Source organism: Melanaphis sacchari, unplaced genomic scaffold (assembly GCF_002803265.2).
Source record: "Melanaphis sacchari strain LSU unplaced genomic scaffold, SCAv2.0 Contig141_pilon_pilon, whole genome shotgun sequence".
Classification (NCBI taxonomy): domain Eukaryota; kingdom Metazoa; phylum Arthropoda; class Insecta; order Hemiptera; family Aphididae; genus Melanaphis; species Melanaphis sacchari.
The window spans coordinates 1,457,957-1,479,376 of NW_020270600.1; the positions used below are offsets into that span (position 1 = coordinate 1,457,957).

The 21,420-nt window shown below is 27.4% G+C and overlaps 1 protein-coding gene across 2 annotated transcripts in view; it reads left to right on the forward strand.

Moving 5' to 3' along the window:
- The window catches only part of LOC112591703, a 160,524-nt gene that overhangs the window by 120,243 nt on the left and 18,861 nt on the right, over positions 1 to 21,420 (forward strand). For both annotated transcript variants that reach the window (XM_025335605.1, XM_025335604.1), the window contains one exon: positions 20,201 to 20,712. In XM_025335605.1, coding sequence (XP_025191390.1) covers positions 20,276 to 20,712 — 437 coding nt within the window. In that variant the 5' untranslated portion in view covers positions 20,201 to 20,275. The remainder of the gene's footprint in view (positions 1 to 20,200; positions 20,713 to 21,420) is intronic.

The window sequence follows — 21,420 nt, forward strand, 5'->3', positions numbered from 1 at the left end:
TAGACGAAGTATAAGATGGTTCTCTAAGAACGCGTTAATTCCTTTTTTATTCAACGATGCAATTATTCAAAATCGGTTTTTTTGGAATTTTTAAACATAAGTATTCTTAAAATCTATATTTTAAAATTCAGATTGCAGTTTAATAAATACTACAGTAATGTACAATTATCCTTTTATTATTTAGACGCATAACTAACTTTTAGACGGAAGACTGGCAGAGCAGCTTTGCAAAATGAAAAGTAAACGTCAAAGTACTTTGTATTGAATGTTATTGACGTACTACACGCACGCGTGGGCATAATTTAGGAAATATATATTATCTAGATTTTATATTGAAACAATAATATAACAATGATCAAAGGAATGTTCTACTCGTTTTCTATTTTAGTTTCAATCAGCCGCATAGTATTGATGATAATATCATTTGCATTTTATTATTAATATTATACTGTCATTACAACGGAGATTTTTATCACTTACATATTTATTTAATTATGTATAACAGTATAACGCAATAAAAAATCGACATTGACGATTTGTTTGATCGCTTTCAAAATGAAACGTGTTACCAATGTTACCACAGGTAACCGGTGTATTGCTACCGAAAATAAACGATTTGCGGCACAGCGTATTGAAATCGAATTTTTGATTGAATATTAAATAGAATTATATTAGCATGCATAATATGCTGCGCGCGAAAAACCTTATGCACTATTTAAAGTAGTACTCTTAACAGTTTGAAACGAAATATTAAAATTATACTTTATAATTAACACGGTTGTATTGATATAAATAGATTTTGTTTGTATTTATATGATTATTATTTATTATTTATATGAGAATTTGAGAAATTTACTGATAAAAATTCCTTAAATACCACTGATCTATACCAATATATTATTATTTTTATTTTTAATCGAATTTTAACAAATAATATAACTCAAATATAGTACTCTACATCAAGGACGAAAAAATCGCTTACACAACACTCAGCAACACCATAATTCAATTATTACCTTGAAAAAATAAATCGTTGGCTAAAAAAAATTCATGTTATATAATAATATAGAATAATATTATGAACGAAATTAAAATTGGTGCTATAACCACCTTCACGTCTTATATAATAATAAAAACAATACAAACTTGGAAACTTTACGCTTGTTCCAATATGCTTATACCAACTGCAGACTCGGAGTAACATATTTTGTTGTATAACATAAGTTAAAAAGATTGTTTGTTATGCTTAAATAAAATTATACAATATTTGATAGACTCTTAATTATGTTGTTTCTTTAACTCTGTACAAGGAATTTCTATGCCGAAAAACCAAAAGAAGCCCATTTAATTTATACATTATTATAAAGTATATTCAAAACCGTGGTAAACAATATTTTACATAATAATAAATTTACCAACAGCTTAACGTTAATGTAAACAAATTATATTAACCAAAAATAAAATAACTTAGACTTTAAAGTAAAATTAATTCAATGAAATAATATGAGAAAATTTCACAATTTCAATCTAACTCACATAATACAATTTTGTTGGAATCTATTTTAAAATAAATTATGTAATTTCTATCATTATATTTTAAATTCATACAAAAAAAAAAGGTTGTTTACATGCCAAACTAGTTAAGATAATATTATGCATGAAATTTCTTAAAACGAGTATGTTAATAGCTCTACAATTTTTGAATGACAATTTATTTTTTTATTATATAGTATTCAGTAGTTTGAATATTCTATTAAAAATACATTTTAGATTCTTAACGTAACTATTTAATAATGATTATTATATTTCATTTATACACATATATTATTTTATTTGTGGGTGTATATGATAAGTAGTTAAAAAATCTTTTAATTTTCTACTTTGGTCTTGTTTGAGAGTGGTTTCTTATAGAAAATTATTTCTTATTATATTCTAGAGAATAGGTACTCGGTTGTTTTTGAAAATTAAATATTCCCAGTAATTTTTAAAATAATTAAAAAGAACAAACAAACAATGCAGGTTTAAAATAATAAAAGTTTATAAAAAACCATGATCATATAATTATTATGAATATTTATTATTTTATAATATAAAATTGTAATCAAATATGTATGTATAAATAAGTTTATAAAAGCAGTTAATAAACAAATATTTAATAAATAATATACATGTTTAAGAAAATTTGAAATTTCCAAACAAAATAACGAAACTATGAAATTAAAACCAAAATAATAAATTTAAACAACAATTGCAAAATTATGTGAAATTTGGTTATAACGAAACAAAAGTTTCACGTTTCATAAAACATGTATCATAGGAGTTTCCTCTAAATGCAACTTAAAAACAAATTTACGTTTGTACCAGTTTTCAATAAAATTGATTTTTATGTAATAATATTTAAGCCAAAGTTTTGGATTTGTAATAGAAATAATCTTTATTGACTAACTGATATCTAATGAATACAAATACTATATCCTTTGTTACTTAATTGAGCGTAGTACTCAAGAATTTCTAGTTCACATTTATAATTATTATTAATTAATATTGTTATACATAATATTGTGTTATAACTTTCTATGTCTTATAAATTCATGAAACAATTTTATTTTTGTTTTAAGTTTTACTAGTTTATAAATACAACTAGGCCTAAAATTTAGGAGATGCTAAAATATAATGCTGTAAAATATAATTGATCAATACCCAACAGTATCCTTCAAAACAATTTTGAACTTTATTAAAAAATTGAGTATCTATTTATTATTTACTTATTTTTGGTATATTTTTCTTTGTGAATACAAATACATACGTAAATACTAATATAATTTAATAAACATCAACAAAAATTAAAAACAAACACATTAAGTGGATACTAATATACATTATTTTCAAATCATTTTTTGTTTTTATTTTTATACCGTACTTTTTTGAAACTAACTGACTTTATAAAACTATTTTCAATATCTTGTTAAATAATTATTAAAACATACGTACCTACTTGGTATTTTTATTATATTTTGTTACAAAAAAGTGTCTGTGATTCAATTTATTAAGGTAAACAAATATCATTGTAGTATAATATATTTTAATACCAATCATGATAACTAATAAATATCCGCCAAGATTACGATAACTTCCTCATTTTCTATGATGAAGTAAAAATAACATTATTATGATAAATAACAATATATTACATTTTAAAATACTTCATAATTATGATAATAAACAATACATTAAGTAAGTTTTAATTTCATACGTTTTAACTAATTAGTAGTTAAAATCCACTGTTTTTGTCTGTACTGTCGTTGGGTCAGTTAATATGTTACTTATGCGGACGGGAATGATGATAACGACATGACGAAAGTTTGGCCAGAACTCTGCGCAGACGATCATGATTAATTTAGAAATACTGCAATAATCCCATCTCTGAGTTCGGTCTCTTGTGAATTTGGCACCGCAGCGCGAAAGGTAATGGAAACAGTGTTATATATGTTAACGGAGAAAACTCCACCGTAGTGCTGTATATATTGCGCGTATGCGTACCTACCCATATCAAAACCGTGTCAGAAACAAATCGCGTCATCGGTCGGTTTGGAGTAATCTGCGTTTTCTGAGTTGTAATAAAAGAGACGGGAGCAAAAAAAAAAAAATTATCAACAACGTAATACTTAAATAGCCGGGAATAGACCACCTGCTGACCGAGAAAAAGACTTACAACAAGTTTATCTTATACAATATAATACTGTAGCTCACTATGGCATATGGCATGCTCACCTCTTTATTCTTTTAATAATATAATTGTTAAATACCATATTTTCATTTTCTTGAGATTTTTAATACAAGCTTAACACTGCCCTGTGAAGATAGGTACACGTATTTATTTTTCACGTAAGAAATCTCTTTTTCTCCTATAAATTATTTAACGAAAAATTTTTCTGACAATGTTGATGTATCAGAGTCAAAATTCAAATGAGTAGTTTTAAAGTTATTTAACTTTGCAAATTTGTATATTATATAACAATAATAGATCCTCGATAATATATTTAAATAATGTGAGTGCTTTAATTTGTTTAAACCTTTTTGTGATTAATCTATCAATATTAATAATTTGTGAAGATGGCAATATTTATTATAATAAATACAAGATCTAATATTACATTTATTTTAAATTACTTTTAAACTATTTTTAAGGAATATTAATAGCATTAGCAATATTTTAACCATACCTAAATATTTCAGTTTCGATACATTACCAAAAAATACTGGTTCAAATTCAACAAAATACGAAGATTTTTTTCAATCTACTGTTGTATCTAAATACAACGTTAACAACATTGTTGTAAAATACAAAACTAATTTTGTAGGTACTACAGATATTTATCTTGGAGTATTTTTGAGTTCTATCATTCTCGAATATAAAACATGTCAACCACTAATTATTTATTTTATTCACGGGGCATGTGTCAATCACTGCTAGATACTCAAGAATGTTATTGATATCTAATGAGATTTTCTGATAAATTACTTAACATATTTACAATGTTATTGGCTAATGTATTGATTATTAAAAATATACAGAATGATTAGCCATTTTTTTATTTTATGATACAGTTATTTAAAATTTGATTTTTCAATTTTTTAAATATGCTCAAAGATCGCATTTTTTATATCATGTGATAAAACCAACTTCTATTATTCAAAAGAGAACCATCCTTTTTGCTTTAAATTATTCAAGAGATATTTTTTTTTAAATATTGATGTAGTTAAATCAAAATTTGAACAAGTATTCTGATTAATTATACATAATCTACCAAGTACCAAGTGAGATCCACTTAACGCAAAATTAATTTTTAAATGATAACTTGCATTTTAAATGAGCAATTCAAAAGCAAAATATTTAGCAAATACTTTATAAGTATACCAATACATAAAAATCTAATTTTGGACGAGTAGCTTATTAAACATGTATTTAAAATCTGTAAACGCGAAGTAGAGTGATATAGAGACATCTTGCAGAATATTGGTCTACTACTTTACTCAAATTATAACTTAACACTCGGTAAAAATATGATTTTTATAAATTTAAATTTTTCGTACAACCTGATTTTTTCTCTGAGAATTTTGTTTTATACCTACTTGAAATTATATAGAAAAAATTCTTTCAAAAACATGAGAATTTTCTGAAATAATAAGTATTTTACATTAAATGAATTAACCCGTATACTAAAAATAATATGTTTATAGATAATATCATAATTATACTTATTTCTTATACACATATTTTTACACTCATAACTTACTTAAAAATTAAAATATCATAAAAAACCAACGAGAGAACTCAAATTATTTTCTTAACTGAAAGTTTGATAATAGGACAATTCACTCTAATATCAAAACTAAAAGCACACTATTGAAACTGGTGAACGAAAATTTACTATGTCGTACGTATGTAAAAGACGGAAACAACACATGCGGGTACGAAGTCTTCTTAAGTATATTATTATGAACTATTTATTTGCTTGTATTTACGAAAAATTAAAAAAGAAATTAAATTTGACAGGAAGGATATCATAGTGGTAACATAATACCAGTACAGGTGCTTAGCAATAATTTGTTAGTTATGTTCTTATAGAATAATTAAAAACAGTATTATGCTCATAGATTAATGTAATTTATCCAAATATTATAATTTTCAAATCAATTAAAAACAGATAGGTAATACCTGCATATTATTCCTGTTTTATTGGAAATACCCATTTAATAAACAAATATGACATATTTATTTATTTTATGTTATGTAAACAAGAATGTTACATATTATAGTCTTTATGAATACGCAATGTATAAAATTTGGAAATTTTGATTTGAATATATTAAAAAGTTATGTGCTGAAAATGTTTAAATTAAAAAGAATGATACTTATTTGAAAAATAGAAATTTGTAACACCAAAAAACATTCCTTAAATACTAGTATTATCTTTAAAGTATATTTAAAAATTTAAAAAACTAGATTTTGAATAACCTGCATTATTGAACAAATTAGTGATGTCATCTGATATAATGCATAATTATTAATTATCGAACTCGGGTATGCAAATAGCAGATGAACACGTTACGTTTTCATTCGGAAAAAAACGTGCCTGAGAATTTTGAGCAAAAACTCATTCTACAATTATTATATATTAAAATATTTGAATATAAGTATCATCGCTCGTACAAAACAAGTGTGTATACTCAAGGTTTTCAGCGAAACATTGGTCGCCGTGTCAAGTGAAGGTATGTCCTTATGTATAGCGTCAGAACTACAGTGTGTACTTGAAATAAAGTCCTCCCTATGATGATTATTTGATGGGTCAACAACGAAACAGCATAACACTGAAATATAATAAGCATGCACAAACACAACACTCACAAACAGACGAATGATATTATTTTTTCATCCATATCGTTATTGACGACTCGAAATCATTGATAGTTTTTTGATTTTGTTAATCTTGTTCATCATAAAGTTAGGTATTAAATATTACGTTTGACTCGTTTTCACAGATACCGGTGGTTCGAGTAAAATATTTTGTTTAATCACGTCCTAACGAAAACTGTTTGCTTAAAATGTACTTATTCAGTTATTTAAAGCGTTCGAAGACGACCGAATCCGAAACCAAGTCTATCTATATAATCGTGTAATGTTATGTATAAATTGTTGTTCAACTAACATGTGTACCCCGGTAGCCACTACGTGATATACGACTATCTCTAAACACGTAGAAATACTCCGAAGTCACGGTTCATTAATTTCGGCTGGCGAAACGCGCGATTCGTGTGCACGCTGTGCACATGTCTCGGTGGTTTTCGATCCGCGTCGGAGTGCCGTTGTCGCGCGATAAAAGTCGTCGCTTCCAGAACTCCGGTAACGTGACCACGCGTCGTTAGTCGTACGAGTTCAACGTTCATATTATTATTGTTATCACAAAATACCATCCATTTAGACATAATCGTATAAATATGATACTTCTGCAGTACCTATACCTACTATGTCATAGACGTGCCCAGAGTTCCTTCGCAGGATGTACAGAACAATGTTAGCAGGGACAACTAATCTTATCGATTTGTATTAGGTTAAAATGTATTTAAAAACATATAATATTTAATATTCCGGGCGGAGCGAAGCAAGTCTCTGGAGGGTGAGGACACGTTTTTTTTTTTTTGTAAGCTACAATGCTCCGATTATAAATTTCCAGGAATGTCTCTAATAGATCGTTGAATCTAGTTTGTACTTTGGTGTTTCAAAAGTATAAATTTATCAACACTTTTTCATATTTTTTAAAATTATGAAAAACGAAAATAAAATTCTAACATTAAAATAAATCTTAATATTAGTATTATTAAAATAAGTGCTTGAAAACAAAATAGTTAGTTAAGTATTAATGTAGAAAAAACATTTCTACTTAAATAGTATCATTTTTATTATAAACAATAATAATAATAATAATAATAATCTATCATTTTATTCAAATTATTCAAATACACATAAATTACCTACCGTTACCCAGGTACTCAATGACGAGGAATATATTTGACACTTACTGTACATCAAAGCATACCTTTATTTACCTATTTTATTTATAAATATTTTATTATTACATATCTATAATAGTTATATACATATTTTATTTTTAGGTTTTTCACATTTTGACTTGTTTGATTAACATAACCAAAAGTGAATCCAATAAATGAAAACACGACTACTGTATTTATACTCGTATACTAATTATTCTCGTATAGTTACGTATATAAACGTATATACTCGGTGAACAATTGTCGCGCTCTTCTAATACATAAGCATGTACAGTTCGATTACCTAGATAGTTTCAAGTCTCATCAAATTTACATAGATATAATATTATATTATCAATTGTGTATATTTATAATTGAAAAACTAAACGTAAGATACATCAACTTCAACTTATAGCAGCATCAAATTCGAATGGATATCACTTTGACAGTTAAATTGTTAAGCTATAACTCTTAAAAAATTAAATTAGAGTTTTTACTTAATTCTGACTGGCGTTAATACTGCAAGTATTAATTTATGGTGCTGCCATAAACATATTCGAATAAATTTCAACGCCGCCACGTGTTATTATATAATACAATTATAATAAGTTGAATACCGAAAAATCCAATTAAGGTTGTAACCATGCCTACTAACAAAGGTTCCTAATATATATATGCGTATATAATAAATTATACATGTTATACAATGATGAAATTCAATACCAGATTAGAAACACTCACTTTTAATTAACCATACGATTTACTATTGTCGTTACCTATTAGTAGGGCTGGGATTTAAATGCCTTAAAAAAAATCTTAAAAAATATAAAAATGACTTAAAAAACTTAAAAAGTGCATTATAAAAATGCATTTAAATTTATTCATTATAGCTTAAAAGTTGAAAAAAAATTAAAAATAAACTAAAGTAATGTATTTTTTTTTATATACATATATATATTATGTTGTTACTTTTTTAGTTGAATGTTCTTCTGTTTTTTCTTAATCATTAACAGCAAGACTTATCTATGATAAAATATTTGTTATCGACAATAACTTGTCGTGTTATATAATTTATTATTCGTACCGTCAAAGTTTGTCGAAAATCTTCTGTTAATCGCAACAATTTTCATTCATTTTATGAATTAATAGTAAAAAATAATCTTAAAACTAAGAAAATGCCTAAAATAGACCAAAAATTCCTTATAAATGCGTTTAAAATTAATTTAGTCAAAAACTGCAAAAAGATGCAAAAACAAATTACTTTAAAATAATCAGTATCATCCAAAATGGCCAAAACACATTTTATACTTACAAACCATCGTTTCGAAACACCAGACAAAAAGATGCCTTTGTATCAAAATCTCAGCCCTGCTTATTAGTATTCGATTAGTATAAAATATTTTTGTTTTTATGAATACCTACTTCTATAATATGGTTATAATTTAAAAAGGTTAGTTTTATCGAAAAATAACTTTTACTCGATCAAACATCGTGAAAGAATTATAAATTAGGTGTACAAATATAATAATATTTAATATATTATATTATACATTTATACATAATATATACACGTAAACTTTGTTTTGGGGATTAATTCAGAAAATACTAGTCTTAGTTAATTAAACTTTTCATTTTTTTTTTTTTTTTTGGCCTCTAATCAAACTTTAAATTTCCCCATAATAATTTATTAATTCAAATACATTGTCAGTATGTATGATATTAAACTGCAAATTACTTTATTTCGCAAATATTATGGAACTATTTATAAAGATTAATTCTTCAAATGATTCTCTGTATAATAATCTTGATAAGTGTCGTGTTATAGTGTTATGACATATAGTATATCTCAAATTCCCGAACTCCAATAATAAACACTTGTCACTCATGTGGGTGTAATATTTCACGTATCGATTGTGTTTTAGATCTAGGTTTCATATTTAATAGTTTGCTTGATCCACGGCCTTATATTGAGATAAAATGTACTAGAATTTGTAAAATACTTGATTTTGTTACAAGGACAGATTCTCACTTAAAACTTAAAAATGTAGCTAAAGAAATTTATATCGTATTTTTTTTATCGGTTTTTATAGTTCTCGAGTATAGATCTATAATATTAATTACATAAAATCAATGTATACTTAGTGAAAAGAGTCCAACGTAGATTTTTACATTTTAACCGTTTTTGATCTTCTCGAATTAGATATGCTAGGTAATCGCAAAGAGACTTTAAAACTTGAAATCGTATATGTTATATAGTAAATTTTCTACTCCATACTTTTTATCGTTAATTCACTTTTAAGTCTCACAAAAATACACTAGATTCCACGTACAATATTTATACTGATTTGCACCACAAACTAACTATCTATTAATTTAACTAATGAAGAGTCTTATGTTTAATATCAATACAAACTCCCATTTTTTATTTCTGTAAAGAACTTTTGTGATATGTTAGTATTCTTTTATATTGAAAGTAATCAATTTGTAAATATATAGTAACAGTATGTAAAAACAGTAATACCATTTAAATTCAATACATAAATAAATAATATGCAAAATGTAGTATTATCATTTATATCACACTATTAGCTCTTAACTATGAGGGGCAACTCTTTGATTTAATTGTAGAACAAACCCGTGGACTGTGCAATTTCTGCAGTAGTTACGTTTTAAAAAAAGAATATTATCGATTTGTTTTTTGTAATCCCCATCAGTGGCTAAAATGTACCATGTTATAACGAAAGAAGTAGAATCAAATAATACATTTTTTTCAAACACTACGTTACAGATGGCGCAAATATTCCTATCGTATTTTTTTATCCATGCCGTGAGCAACTATCTTTTCAAAGAAGAAGTCTAATTGTCTTTTTACGATTCTCTGCACATTATCATATGCGTATGTACTGACTTAAGTATATAAACGCTCATTCATTGGCTAGGTATAAACACTATAGATTCTTTTTAAATAATCGAGGTTAAGAGAAAATAGACTTTACACTAGAATTACGAGTTAATATTATAATATTACTGTCACATAATGTAATTTTTATTTCGATTACAATTTCTATTATAATATATATTATATTATTTGTTATAAATGTATAAAACGATTTGATAGATAAATATAAAATTACAAAAATACACAACACTTGTTTATATAATACAAAAAACCGAGTTACCATGATAATTGATAATATTATTTAACAGTTTACGCTCCATGTACATACAATCCAGGAAAATAAATAATGTGCATAAACTGCATAATGTACTACCTTCAAACAAAAACCTAAAAAAAAAATTTTGATTTAATTTGAATTATTTATAATCTATATAAGTTAATTAATTGTAGTTAAATTTAATGAAAGCAAATAAAATAATTGAAATTACTAAAGAAAATATTTTTTAATATAACTTAATAGTAAAAATATGTTTATAATTTATATAATCTGTAATTATAATGACAAGATATTTATTCAAGTTCAGTTTTTATTATTACTATAATTAAATCAAAAAATTCTTGAATTATTTTCTATTTAGATAACAATGGGCGGTATTTATTAGATCAAAAAGGGATAAATTGAAAATAAGAGGATTTAAATTAATAGATATTGGTTGTCATGGTTTAAGTTTAGATACATATCCAAGGATGTGCATTATGTTTAAATCTCCGTGGAGGGTTAGATTACGAACATAGTATAAGGTTTTATTCTGAGGGATAATGATTGAAAGAACTGTATTATATTTTATGTCAAAGGTTTTTTAAGTATATCCAATTTATGATTGAAAAAATACAAATCATGCTTTCTATTTCACAATTTGAGAAAACTAAAAATGGTTATTTTATTTGAATATTAAAAATATACAAATATAAAAATATATTATTGATAAAATTATGATATTTTTAAAAAAAATGCCTATTATTGATAAGCTTTTTGAAGGTTCTGTATGTGGAAAGAATAAATGCGAACAATGCCTGCTTCTATGAAATCCACGTTTCGCAATTTTATATAATATTTTTAATATTTTATTTAACCTACGCCAAAAACAAATGTTTTGAAAATGCAGCTCTATAATCTTAAGTGCCTGAGCTGATCTTAAGAATGAAGGGTACATCGAACAATCCAGAAAATGTTTATATTATACTACTTATCGTGCATCTTTTTCAAAGCTACTTATATTTTCTAAAATATGAACAAAAATAATATATTCCGCAAAATACAATTCGGATCAGTCATACAATATAAATAGCTAATGGTTTTATTATAAAATATATGATATTGTTTTAAATTGTTTTATAGTAGTATAAATTCTTTAGCAGGAAAAAAGTTTTCTTTCGAATCAATTATTTTTTTACAAAGAACTGAAAGGAAAAAAATTTAAATTAAAATTTATTAATAATTTCTGCCGGAAACAATACTAAAATAACATTGATGACAGGCGACGTTTACATAAAATATATGATTCCAACTTGGACAAGTTCTAAACTTTATTTGAGTATTATTTTTATATTTAATTAAAATAGTATAAGATACGATTTTGAAAGTATGACAGTTTCAATGATTTTATCAATAACTATGCTGAATTATTTATTTTATTTGTAATTGCTAAATATTATATCATTCAACTTGATAATGGTTTAATATAAATATTTTATATTAATACGAATAAAAAAATTTTATTTCTTATTAACCTACAATTCTCTATATTTGTGTTGTCTAGATTTGTGCTGTAACATTATTGATTTCCATTGAACTCTATTTCCCAATTTTAGTATAATATACAGTATATTTCCTTTTAAAGATAACACGAAATATTTCTGTCCAGTAACCAGTTCATAAGGTTTTTAGAAGAAAATATGAAATACATAAATGCATATTTTTTGATGATCTTTTAAAATAACAACATTAACAACAAATGTTTTCAAAACAAAATTTAGATGAACCGATTTTTGAAATAATTTTGACTTTCTTAATCATGGTTCTAAAATCTAAATGATAACCAAGATAATATTTTAATTTTAATTATAAGATTAACAATTATTATCTTACGGTTTTATAAATTTTCTCGTGAGATCTTGCATATTTCTTTACATTCATCGATATGGCTATTGATAATGATGAGCTTAAGTTTGAACAATTTATTAGTTAGGCTCGTGTCATCATATAAATTATTTAAACTGTGTAAATTTATTTAAATTTGATAATTTAAATTAAAACATTAACTCGTGGACATTCAATTAATTTTGGTTTAAGTCCAAATCTGATGTTTTAAATACCCATATATAATGGTGTCGTTATTTAAAAAACGTAAGTTATATTGCACATGTATAAACGGAAAGAACTAAACATTTGAAAAATGTGTATATCTGTATTTCCTGTCTTTTCCCAAAAAACCCCATATCAACTTGAGGTCATTGAACCCAAATATTTCGTGTTATTTTTAAAAGGAAACACAGTATATTATAAAAACATCAAATACATGTGTCATCTTATTGCAGTAGTGTTATCGACATAATACATTGTATGTTTTAAATAAAATATAAAACAAAATATTTTTTATTGTACACTTTAAAAAATCCTGCATATTGCTTTAAAATGTAGGATGTGTTTTCATTAAATTCGTCGGCACGTTTTTCTTACGTATTTTTCTTCAAGTTCTTATCGCTTATAATACCTATAGTAGTTACCTATAGGTGCATGTGAAATATTTCATTTATAACAATTTTTCCAAAAATGGAGCTATTCAGTGGTGCAGACTGGTGTCAGTTGCTATAGAAAACATACAGGCAATGTTTAACGATGCGTGAATAAACCCTATTTTTCTTGATTGGGTTAATGAAAGATTGAAACATATTTTTATCATTTTCCCTGAGTGTATTGACGGTGAAAAGTGTGAAATTTTCAAATCTCTACTGACTCCTATCAAAAAGTTGTAATTTTTGGCTTTGAATTTTTTCACTGAAAACAAAAGATACTACAACGCTTAAAATTAGAATATATATTAATATTAGGGTTGGCAATGAAACGACCAAAAGATTCAAAATAATACTCCTTATTTTTTTAATTTTAAATATGATTTAAACCAAATAATATTTTTAGTGAATCTAAAAAATATAGTTTCGTAAGACTGCGTAATTTTTAATCTTCTGTATGGAATTTTAATCTAAAAAATATTATTCTTATTTAGTTTTCTGTTGCCATAATCTTGTTTTTTGCGTCGTATAGATTCTTTCGAAAATTACGAATAATGATTTTCAATTTAGTATAAACCTTGTTAACGCATTACATAGTTACTTTTTTAAATAAAAATCTTAGAACGAAATTTAAAAAAATAAAAATAATAACTTTAAAATTTAAATTTTTTATTCTGGTTATAAAATACATGAAATGTAATTATTAATAAAACGATTATCACGTATATTTACGTACAATACAAAGTACCGTGAAATACTAGCCCTAATTATTATTAGATATATTATTACATACCTGAAAATGTAATATATGATACCGGTGAGTATGGTTGAGAAGGATTTCCGTAGTAGATTGAACACTACCCCAGACCTGCTGTAGGTACGTATACAACTTATCATACTGCGGAAGTGAGTGGTATTCGTATGGTAAATAGGATAGTCAACCTCGGGTGTGTGAAGTAGGGCAGAGATCTGTAGCTGTGTCTTGATGAATCGGTTATGGTCACATGTACTATATGGATTATTATAATATAATATGTCTAATGGATACTACGATGCTGCAGCACACTAACGACAAATGCTTCCGGTCGTTTAAGTACCATTGTGATTAACCCGTTTGAAACTAAAAGACTGCAGTAGTAACTGTAACAACTAAAAAGATAAGACTACGGGCTACGATTGCACGATGGTATATTATATAAGTTCGTAAGATATTATTTTGTACGACCCGTTTGTCATTTGTTATTATTCTCGTGCGTCAATTGTACAAAAATATTATAATACCTACTACCTATTATAGACGGGTTTCCGAATGCATAACAATATAATAATATGTATTGTATACGTAAATAAACAGAAAAAAAAATATAATTCTTGTTGTATTTCGTACATTTAATATTAGGTATAGTTTATTGAATAGAAATAGCGTTTAAATGTACTTCCTAGACAGCTAGGTGAATTTCGATTTATACATAATAAAAGTGAATAAGTAATATTATAAAAAATACTAAATGTTTAATGCAGGAAACTAGTATAATTTTTTTCATTAATTCGTCATGATATCGTGTGATAATATCATACTCGGAAAATATTTTTATTTTATTTTTTTAATTGCTATCTTTAAAATACACAAAAATGAAATATTTATTTCGGTAACGAACTTCACGCTGAAACTGCAATAGTATATGTCATATATTTTACGTTTGATACAACTATATAATACGCGCAATTCACTCTATAAAATATATATATATATATATATTTGGGCATCCACCTACTCACTACACGAATTCCAATGCTGACATCTCAGAACATTACATTTTATAAGCGCGCCTTCGATTCTGAAAAGTGATATTTAATACGTACCGGAATTCTCGTTTCGAACTCTGTTCTTTATCTTTGTTCCGTTCTGTTATTCGGTTGCCGGATAAATTGTTTCCATTTTCGCACGAGCACATATGGACTTGATCGCGTGTGAGTGTGTGTACTCGTGTCAAAAAAACTATTGTTGATTAACTTACACACAATCGAATCGTTGGAACTATTGTACATTACAATGGGTGTAGGTGTCTATATATACGTAATATATTATTATATTATAGGTTCACGAACCGCGAACACGCCTCAATAGTCAATTGTATGCTATAATATAAATTTCATTTTAAAATTGTTTTGTTTTTCTCGCGATTCGGATTACAATCGTCGCGAAACCTAAAACTGTGCTTTTATTATACCACATAATACCTGTACTTTGCAGCGTGTTTTCCGGGGACCTATTTATTTTTTCATCGGCACGTATTTGTATTCGTATAGTTTGTATATTGGGTATAACCGTTCTTGAAAAAAAATTTTAACGATTTTCAAATGCATTTACACGCGCAAGCTAAACGTTTTTGCCTTGATACACAAGAAAAACCATAGCCTCCTACAAGGCTAAAAACAACATATTTATATATATTTCAGTTTGTTCAGTCGTCGACGAAAAGTTCCGTCATAAATAATATACAGTTTGCTGCAGCAGTTGTATCGTTTTACACGTACTTTCGATATTCGCCGAGTGTGTGTTACAACAGAGTTGAATATACTATAATGATGCTATAGAATTCGACCGGATTTAACAAGGGCGCAGTGACGATTATTTTATGTTCCGAACTCCAATTGAGACACATAAACGATATCGCCACATCCAGTTATGACGAATATAATGTACCCAGGTACTATCTATAATTTTATGTTTGAGCAGTATTTGGTAGTGTATGCAGAATATACACGAAAACAAAAGGAGTAGAAATACTGTACACGCAGATTTAAAGGCATATAAACATTATAATATTTTTATTATTATTATATGCGCCTAGAAAACAGCGCAATTAAGTCTAAAAAAAGTAATTAAAACAAATATTTAATTTCTCTATACAATATTGATTTTAACAATTATAGTTCATAGTCAAGCGGCAATGAAATTTAATTTGGCGGGGAGGGGGGTAAATAAGAATAAAGTAACTTTAAATGAATTAGAGCCTACAAAAACAAAAATCAGAAAAATATATAAAACTACAACTTATACATATAAAATTTTTTATAACAAGTTGAAAATAAAAGTATTTTTAAATAGTATATCATTATTTATGAAAACGTATAGTGTATTTTAAACTGTATACTAAGATTTATTTATTTTTATACTAAACAATAGGTAATATTATAAAAAAACAATTTATAAATTTTTTTAATTATAATTTTGTGAATTGAAAAATTTAATTTTAAGAGTTTTTGCCTTACTTGATAAAAAGCATTTAATCTTTTGGTCTGACAGTAAAAAAAATGATTCTTGAATTTTGGTGGACTATCTAGGCGTGCTAGGTTGTGCTGAAACACACCCGATTTTAATTTTAGCACCAAAAGTTCCTTATAATTCCAATTTTGATTTTAAAATGTCAAATACTTACCTAGTTTTATCAAATATAATTTAATTTTTTATGAATTTATTACCAGTTATTTTTTTTTTTTTTTTATCTTGAGTTCCATTTGTAATATATTAGTATTGTGTATTACTTAAACTTTGGTCCATGAAAAGAGTAAACCGTTTAGTACATGCAAACCATCAATGATGTTGGTATAACAAATGAGTGGAAGATACGTCAACTCAGACTCGTTTTGGTCAGGACGTGGTTTACTTATCTTGTGGAACGAAATACATCCTTCAGAATTCTACAACATTTAAACTTATAGTTATTAGTTTTTCATCGATGAAAAAATTTAAAAATTAATATTGTGCATTCGCGTTTTTCCAACTTAAGTATAAACATCAAAAGAGATTTAGCTAATGAAATTTACATAGAAAAAATATTACTACATTTGCAAACATAAATACAAACAATTTTATTTAACAATTTTATATTTTACTGCAGCTATTTAATTTTTGCGCTATTATAATTATTTTTATATTTTTATTTTATTATTAGCTATTAGCATGCAAAACGTATTATTGATTATTATAAAACATTTAAATTAAAACGTGTATTATTCGAAAAATAGTGACTTAAATTTGTATAAATTTAATGATAATAATTGAAATAAGAATTCCGTTAAATTGAACGAAAACTGTTTTATTGCGAGACTGTTACGGGGCTTATTTTTATAATACGCCAAGGTTTTCAAAAACGTAATTGCAGGTTTCAATTTATGTCAAATAAATTTCATCAAAATCGTGAAATCGTGTACACCATCATAGTATATATATAAAATAAGACATAATGACAGAATGGTTTTCTTGAAAAATTTAATTAAGACAAGATGCGTCCAAACTCTTTTCCCATCATATTTCCCTCATTTCAACCAAACATAAATATATATATATATATTTGTGTACGTGATTACGCGAACTTCTTAAAATCTAATTCATCGCAATCGCAGAGCTTCATTTTCTGTTCTTAAATTGGTTCAACGCTCTTCCACCGCGGCCGTGCTCTCTACTTTGACGATCATCGACGCGTCTAACGTAAAAATAATAACAGAACACGTAACAAGTATACAATCATGCGACAAATACAACCCCATTTCGATTAATCAGGAAATAAAACGCTTGTTAGTGTTATTTGTGTTTCAAAGACTGTGTTGTCACGCATGCTGTGTCTTAAACCATAAACATTATATCGATCACAAAAATAGACAACGAAGAAACGTTCAAACGCATATAAACACAAATAATTAATAATGTTAGCTATTATCATCGCAGTATATTAAATATGTTATTATTTATATTTTATCCCCTGTTGCCCAGCCCCTTAAAAACGACCTCGATTACTGTAGACGTGGCTCATCGCGATGCTTTCATCGTACCTACTTTAGTTTTTTATTCCAGTTAACTACACACTAGTAGGGTTAGGATTTTTATGACTTTTGCATTTTATTTATTTTAGTCATGTACACTGTAGACCAAATTATAAATCCGTTTGATGTGACAGAGAAGCAGCTACATTAAATTTTATTTTACATATTTTTACATGTTTAGGCATTTTTAGCTACAGATGAATTTTTATACTTTCACTTCACTTTTATTTTATTATAAGTAATTTTCTGTAAATTATATACATTCTCGATAATTTTTCGTAAGTATTTGATATCAAATAAAACAACTTTTTACAAACCTTATCTAAGTAAAAATAAGTTATGTATTATAAAAAATGTATTGAATAAACTTAAAATTTATATTAAATTATTTTTAAATCTATTTTATAATTTCATGTTTGATTGTTTTAAAAATACAAACATCTTAACGCTTCTCATTATGATACGAATTTAATGATGAAAATTCTCCACTTTTCTACGTATGTGTCATAGTATATTTTTATAGGTATAACTATCAAACCGATATATGGTTGACAGTATAATATTTCTACGCTGTATATAGGTATATTGTATACGAATTAACCGTCGACACCAACAATTTTAAATACATGTATGATTTTTAAACGTGCGCGCTCGTAGAATAGCAAAAAAAAAAATGTAAGCAAATAACACCTACAAACCATAGCGATTAAATTATGGAGGGAGGGTCACGTTACTGAGGGTTAGAACGCGTGTATCGTGGTTTTAAGTATACCGCTCGCGTACGTTCAATATGACACAAAGTAGTGGTCACGTACAAAAAAGCGATAAATTTCGCGAAAGGATAGAAATTTATTTTGTTACCCATAACGAAAAGATCCAAATTGGTTTTTTTTTCTGCGGCCAAGTGATGAAACCTTGACTGCCTGCATAGTGTTATATATTAAATAATATATACACGAAACTTAAGCTTTATCCTCACGAAAAGGGATAATCTGCTTCCGACCGTATATTTATTTTTTTATTTACCTAACATATACAGCGACAGTATATAATGTACTTTACTAAAAAATATCAATGAGGAGAGTTGCAGAGATTATATTTATCCAGACGGTGTATGAGTGTATGCAGGTGCAGAAAATCTTTAAAAAATCTAAAATGAAAGAAGCTACATTTATTTCAGAAACAACATACAATTAACATCATAATTTTAATACATAATAGATTATATAAGTTTAAATACGATTTGATAATAATATTAAAAATTGTATTTTTATTTTAAATGTATTGATTTTAAGACGTATAAACTAAATATTATATAAATAAATATATAATATATTATATGTAACATTTCAAAGTCGAGGGGGTTAATAAAGTCCCTTAGTCTCTCTCCTGGATCCTAGCCTATGAGCGTTAATGTGTCTATGCGAAATTTATACAAAACTTTAAAATATTATAATATATTGTCATTTCCGTAAGAGATTTCAGGATGTTTTATTAAAAAGACGCCCTACAACCTCAACTCACTTAAACAACCTACTTACTTATTTTCAACTCACAAACGTACAACATTTTACATTTGACCGATTTTTTTATGCACAAAAATAATTGCGAGGTTTTTAATACTCTATAATCCCCGTAACCTCTTGTATTCAATTTGCACCAAAATGTGCACACATATTTCATGAGACTAGAGTAATGCTTATATATTCGGTTTTTAAACCTTTATAGGTTGCTATAGAGAGGCTAACTTATGAATTTTGTTTTGGTTCACGAAAATCAAATATTTTTTTTTTATGTTTAAGGTTTTCAACCTTAGCAAAATAGTTAAATGATTACATATAATAATGTTCTACGCACTTAATATATTTCGTCGTTTAGGCTAATATATTTCTTTATACATATAAAATCGAGTAACAGATATTATATATATATTTTAGGCTTATGCACTAAAAAACTAGGTACCTACTCAGTCGATTTTGACGAAAAATAATTGCACACTTTCGTTTCATTTATCCCCGCGCAACGCCGTCGGGTGATGCGACCAGTACCTCCTAATATTATAAACAATATCAACTTTAATAATATAATTATTTACAATATTATACATATTATTTAAATTTTCCTATACAGACTCGCGATCCGGTGGCACTCGAGGCGGGTACAGCACAAATCGCGAACATGATCGGCGGCGACCGTTGAACGGCGATGGACGACAACGACGACGGAGGTGGCAGCAGCAGCAGCAGCCCCGGTGGAGGTGCAGACGAACGGCGTTCGGTCCGGCACCACGGCAAACACCACAAAATGGCCCCGCCGAACAGATGGCCGGCCGCCGGTGGATCGGCAGCGGCCGTCGCGTCGGTGGCCGACGTCGTCCGTCCGGCCGCGGTCGTCGCGAGCCACCACCACCGCCGGCACGACGTGTTGGCCGCTGTGGTCGGCGGCAACGACACCGCGGCCAGGTCGCCACAGCCGCCGCCGCCGCCGCCGCACGTGTTGCAACACGCCGCGCCGGACAGCATGTGCTACACGACCAACGAAGTTCTCGTCATCATCGCCGTCACGTGCTTCCTGAATTTCGCTTTCATATTGCTCATCATGACGTGCGTGCACTGCTTCACGGACCCGTCGCATCATAAGAAGTAATGTGCAACAGTATACCTATAATAATAGTTATGTTACAATGCATGTGTGCTGTGTGATAAATCTTCAAGTATATAATGTATAGGTACCGCAATCGTGGTTCTGAAATTTAATTAATAGGTACCCGTGGTACCCGGGAACGCGAATCTACAAATCCAGTTTTTAAATTTTAACGATCGGCTGACTCGGAGATTCATTGGCTCACGATAAGCGATTACCTATTTATTTTTTATTTATTTTTTTAAGTTGCCATTGCAGGTTACATAAAATAAAATAGTTAATACAACTGGATATTATTTTAGACATGGTTTTTTTAATTGGACAAAAACGCACAAAGAACTTTGAAAATAATCTCTGCGGTTTATATTTACTCAGCGGAATTTAAGGCAGGATAATTCCACTGGCTTTATTTGAAGAAAACACTGTCCAAGTTCAGCTGGTATATTATAATAGTAAACTGTAAATTTTCTCGAGAAGATTTGACCTCGTCCGTGTTTTCTATCAAAATGTATCCAAATCTTAATTGATCTTATGTCAATTAATTGTGTAAACCGACTAGAATAATTATTATTTAAAAATACATTTTTGATCCTTATTGTGACTTCTATATTTTTAGTGAAATACATATTGTGCAAATACATTGTTGAAAAAACTATATTTTGCTAGAAAAAATAACAAAATATTACACCGACTTGTGCATATTATAA